The 6,000-nt window shown below is 37.5% G+C and overlaps 1 protein-coding gene across 2 annotated transcripts in view; it reads right to left on the bottom strand.

Annotated features, from left to right (window-relative positions):
- The window catches only part of SLC25A12 (solute carrier family 25 (aspartate/glutamate carrier), member 12), a 128,792-nt gene that overhangs the window by 86,471 nt on the left and 36,321 nt on the right, over positions 1-6,000 (bottom strand). Inside the window, exon 4 of one of the 2 annotated variants that reach the window (XM_011991920.1) lies at positions 3,531-3,646. The exons of the other annotated variant lie outside the window; for it this stretch is intronic. Within the exon in view, the coding sequence (XP_011847310.1) occupies positions 3,531-3,646 (116 nt within the window). The remainder of the gene's footprint in view (positions 1-3,530; positions 3,647-6,000) is intronic. 2 annotated transcript variants of the gene reach the window in all.

The following is a 6,000-nucleotide window of genomic DNA, read 5'->3' as shown; positions in this document are numbered from 1 at the left end:
ATCTTTAACAACAAAAAACCTCATATAAGCACTCAAGTAAATGTTCAATATTACTACTTATATAAATACTTGCAAAGATGCACACAGTTTAAGTATATAATTTGATGTGTATAAAATCATATCTAAAAAAAGCATAAATGAGAATATATAGGAAGTACAGAGATAACATTATCATCATAGTCTATAAGAGATGCTGATGGCGTAACAGGTTTTCTCCTCTTCCTTACACCTTGCATCTAATATCATCTTCCAACTTTCTCTCATGTGCACAAGAGAAAACTATAAATAGCTCCAAACTAGAAAACAGAAGGCCATTTGGTGGAAAAGGATTTAACTCTATTTAGAATTGATCTAAAATTTCCTTTTACCTAAACATGTGCCTATAAATACATAAGCACAATTCATTTTATTAAGTGGGTACAAACATGAAAACTGACCTTCACCCCAGATCCAAAATCCTATAAAAATAAACTCCAAGTTAATTATTTCCTTATGCAGAAATTCTGTAGTCTTGAATATGGCTTGAAATAAGCAGTCCCTAGAAATCTTGTTAAATGGCATTTAACAAGATTTCAATATTTTTCTTCTTAAATATACGAAAGGAAACTTTCTTTTATTATTTCTCTCATTCTACTTAAGAAAATTTGTCTCAAAGTGGATCCTTAAAACTAGGAAGGCAGGGACAGAAGGTGAAATGGTCAAAGTCCTTAGGAAATAGGTGAGCACCATCAAGAGAGCCAACCAGCTAGCCAGGCAACCCAGAACAGAAACAGGGTACAACTTTAAAATTTTTTTTTTTAATTTTTAGAGACTGGGTATCACTATGTTGTGCAAGCTGGCCTCAAACTCCGGGCTCAAGAGATCCTCCCATTTCAGTCTCCCAAGGAGCTGAAATCACTCCTTTGGGAGCTGAGACTACAGGTATGCACCACTGTACCTGGCTTCATCTTTTTCTTATTCCATAATAATATTCCTGTCTCTAGATTATGGAGGAAAAGAATGAAAGCAAGATTCTTGAGGGCTCATATGTTCTTCAGTTTATACCTGGTACTATAAAAACTAAAACTGATTTGTGTTTAATCCTAACTATATTTCTAAAAATTCTAACTCATAAATAATAGTCTGAAAGAAAAACAGAAGACCTATAAAAAGCTAAAGTTGGCTGGGCACAGTGGCTCACATCTGTAATTTCAGCACTTTGGGAGACCGAGGTGGGTAGATCACCTGAGGTCAGGAGTTTGAGACAGGCCAGCCTGACCAACATGGGCGAAGCCCCATCTCTACTAAAAATACAAAAACTAGCCAGGCATGGTGACGGGCACCTGTAATCCCAGGTACTTGGGAAGCTGAAGCAGGAGAATCGCTTGAACCCAGGAGGCAGAGGTTACAGTGAGCCAAGATCGCGCCACTGCACTCCAGCCTGGGTGACAGAGCGAGGCTCCACCGCCAAAAAAAAAAAAAACCTAAAGTTGAGATCTAATAACTACAAGCTTTCATTTACATTAAATAAGGCATATATAAACTTAGCTACTTCCTATACTCATTTTAATCTATTTATCAACAATGGCATGTGTCTTTATTATTAAGTTGGTCTTGACAGTCTGTTGGATGAAGTGACTTGAGTTACTAATTTTATAATAATAGAAACTAGGAAAAGTAATTAAATGGAGGAGACACAAAGAACCATGATATTAAGGTAGAGGGACAAAAATTAGAATTTGATTGTGAGATCTAATTCTCAATGCACACAGGATATAAGCACAGGGTACTGTCACTAACTTAGACATCTGAATCAAGTTATTTTCCAGGCATTTCTGCATCACATTTGTGAGATATGTGAGCATGTGTGATACCTACTGAAAATAGAAAATGCAGCATTACTAGTAGTACATGGTTAATGCTGAATGAGATGATGGAGGTTTTGTGCCTTAAACTACAGAACCTAGGTGTTTCTAAGGAAAGTCAACATTCTTCAGGAGGCAAGATGGCCACGGCTTGCTCCAAAGGAGGAGGATGCCAAGATTTATATGCAAAAATCAAAATAACTTTGCATAGTGGGCCAGGCGCGGTGGCTCAGGACTGTAATCCCAGCACTTTGGTAGGCCGAGACAGGCGGATCATGAGGTCAAGAGTTCGAGACTAGCCTGGCCCACATGGTAAAACCCCATCTCTACTAAGAATGCAAAAATTAGCTGGGCATGGTGGCGCATGCCTGTAATCCCAGCCACTCGGGAGGCTGAGGCAGGAGAATCACTTGAACCCGGGAGGCAGAGGTTGCAGTGAGCCAAGTTCGAGCCACTGCAATCCAGCCTGGGCGACAGAGCAAGACTCTGTCTCAAAACAAACAAACAAACAAACAAAAACAAAACAAAACAAAAACTCTGCATAGCATTTTTTTGGAAAGTCTTCTCATACAGAAGATAGTTGAGTCAATGGGCAGAAGGAAGAAGGAAACAATCAATGCCAAGCTAGAAAATGTGTCCACCAAAATTATAGTCAAGGCACTACCGGTCCTTCTGATTGAATAAGTGTTTAGTGCCATAGCTCGGGGAAAGTCTGATTTTTCAAAGGTGTTTCTACAAATATCCATGCCAATTCACACTATAAAAGGAGGCTTCAGTTTAATTTTGCAAGATGAAAAATTTCTGGAGATCTCTTTCACAACAATGTGAATATACTTAATACTACTAAACTGCACATTTAAAATGGTTAAGACAGTAAATTTTATCTTATGTGTTTTTTGCCACAATAAAAACAATTCAAATATTTTTAAAAGGTGGGGACAGTACTCAAGGTCCTTGAACTACTACATGGTTTTTATTTAAAAAATTGTTCCAAGAAAAATTAGCCAATACTTTTACTAAACATATACTAATTTCTGTAAAAAAGTGTCTTTAATATATGGTTACAAATAAAAATCCTAGTGTATACACCTGTGAAACATCAACAATGTGTTAGATTATGCGTCTACTAGAGGATTTAAATAAATTTCTACATCCAAGTCAGATGGCAATTTTAATATTCCAGCCTCTTTCCTAAAACTGAAATCTAAAATTCAAGTTCAGAGAACATTAATTTTGCCTTGATATACTCCTTCAGTTCCATTATTGGTGTTACAATGACATAGCAGCAATTTTCCAAGGATGCTACAAGAGAAGCTCTGAACTCCCTATCTAAAAATCACTTAAAGAGTGAGAAAATTGTTTCAAGTTGTTCAAAATCTACCTCATAAGGAATTTTGCCCAGGCTGGCCCAGAACAAGAAAATCTTACACCATTTATTTTAGGAATGTGAAAGTGTCAGTGACTCAATGAGCTAAAGCAACAGCATTCCTACACTTCCTCATCTTTGGCAACAGTTTAATGCTTTGAAAAAATAAAGCCATCTTTATCTGCATAAATCCTTTTAGGAAACTCAATTGTGGATCAGGTCCTAAATAAGCAGTAATCTATGTTTAGTTACTAGATTTAGCAATTGAAGACTGGACCAGCATCATTAACTTATCACTTACAATCTTCTTTTTCCCTTACCAAATGTCACCTCTCCATTTCCACTCTTGTCAAACAACTGGAAAGCCACTATGAACATGGAATCTGGAGCACATAAAACAGATTCAAATGCCAAGAACTCTTGATAGGAGATCAACCTGGAATAAAATATAAAATGTCATTGGCTGGTGAAGAAAGGGAAAGCATCAGGCATTTAATCTGCCTTTACTATATGAACTGTAGCTCAGGGTAACCAATTAATTGATAAAGGGTAGTTTCTTTTTATAGAGGTACTTCAGATAAGGAAGGAAGGGAGAATTACAATATTACCCTTTTGTAAGTCCCTAGCAAATTAATGAAACTGGGCAATAATCAATAGCTCCTAACATCATGAAAAGAGAGAGAACCAGGCAAAATATAATTAAACCTGAATCTGATCAAGTCTCTGGATCAGTTTCTCAACCTCAGTACTGTTGACATTTTAAGTTGGATAATTCTTTGCTGTGCAGGTTTCCTGTGCTTTGTAGCATGTTTAGCAGCAACTCTGGCCTCTACCCACTAGAGGCCAATAGCATCCCCAAGTTGTGATCAATGTGACTAGCAAAAATGTCTCCAGACATTGCCAAATATCCCCTGGAGAGCAAAATCACCCCTGTTGAGAGCCACTGCTCTACAACTAATCATTGATTTACAGAAAATACAACGAACAAAGGAACATGTTCGCTACCACCACATAAATGCAGACTGTAGGAAATGACAGAAGAAACATTCCACAGTTGCTGAAAAATAATTTTTAATGAAGCTATGAAGAGGATTCTTCTTTTTTTAAGGGGCCATGCTAATCTCTGTATCATTCCAATTTTATTATATGTGCTGCTGAGGCAAGCACAGGGAATCTCAATCTTAAAAGACCTAACAGATATAACAATGAATCACAATATACATCCTTATTTGGATTCTAATTTAAACAAAGTAAAAAAAAAAAGTTTTTTAATTTATAAGACAATTTGGGAAATGGAAATACCAACATAATGCAAATGCTTGATGATATTAAGAAATCAATGTTTTTAGGAGGTTTTTTTGGTTGTTGTTAAGCATTCTTATGTTTTAGAGATACACAGTGAGACATTTGCAAATGAAATATGTCATCTAGAATTTACTTCAAAATAATCGAGAGGATGGAGAAGAGATGGAGATATAAAAAAACAAATAATTATTTGGGTAATGATTAAAAGTAGGTGAACTTACATTATTCTCTGTGTTATACATGTTTGAAATATCACTAATAAAAATTTTGGCCAGGCACAGAGGCTCACATCTATAATCCCAGCACTTTGGGAGGATGAGGCAGGAGGACTGCTTGAGTACAGGAGTTTAAGACCAACCTGGGCAACATAGGGAGACTCCATCTCTACAAAAAGTAAAAATAAAAAATTAGCTAGGCATGGTGGCACACACCTGTAATCGCAACAACTCAGGAGGCTGAGGTGGAAGGATTGCTTGAGCCCAGGAAGTAGAGGCTGTAATAAGCCAAGATCATGCCACTGTACTCCAGCCTGGGTGACAGACCAGACTCTGGCTCAACAAATAAATTAATTAAACTAAAATAAAATGTTTAGAGGCAGGGCACAGTGGCTCACGCCTGTAATCCCAGCACTTTGGGAGGCTGAGGCAGGCAGATCACTTGAGCTCAGGAGTTCAAGAGCAGCCTAGGCAATATGGTGAAACCCCATCTCTACAAAAAATACAAAAATTAGCCAGCCGTGGTGGTGTGCACCTGTAGTACCAACTACTTGGGAGGCTGAAGTGGGAGGGCAGTTTAAGCCCAGGAGGCAGAGGTTGCAGTGAGCCGAGATCATGCCACTGTACTCCAGCCTGGGTAACAGAGCCAGACCCTGTTTCAAAAAAAATTTTTTTTTAATTTTTTTAAAATAAAAATGTTAAAAGGAAAAATCAAAACAAAAATGGTGGAAGCCAGGTGCAATGTCCTGCACCTGTAGTTCCAGCTACTCAGAAGGATGAGGCAAGAGGATCACTTGAGCCCAGGAGTTCAAGGCTATAGCATGCAATGCTGGTGCCTGTGAATAGCCATTGCACTCCAGCCTGGGTAACAGAGTGAGACCCATTTCAAAACAAAACAAAACTTAACAAAAAGTGGGAGAAACTCATATGTTGGGTTTCTAGAACTTAACATGTCCTATCATACTCAAGGTTATAAAATTAACCAGTGATCAAAACTACACAGAAATTGCCTTCAGTGACCGTACAAAGCCAGCATATGCTAGACCTTTCATAGCAAGCTTGCTACAAAGATTCCATACCATCTTGCTGCTCATTAGTAGTGAGTGTCCAAGTAACAGCATTATAAAAATGTGTCTCATATGCACACAGATCTGCATACTGGTCTTCAATGAAGTATTTTCCTATGAAACTCATCTTTCCTTGATTGTCCAGTGTTAATTATTCTATATATTTCAAAATGTGTTAATTGATACAAGGATTTTCTACAGTA

The sequence above is a fragment of the Mandrillus leucophaeus genome, unplaced genomic scaffold, assembly GCF_000951045.1.
Source record: "Mandrillus leucophaeus isolate KB7577 unplaced genomic scaffold, Mleu.le_1.0 Scaffold40, whole genome shotgun sequence".
NCBI lineage: Eukaryota > Metazoa > Chordata > Mammalia > Primates > Cercopithecidae > Mandrillus > Mandrillus leucophaeus.
The sequence above is the reverse complement of the archived record's forward strand: the minus strand, read 5'-3'. Positions and strand labels throughout refer to the sequence as shown.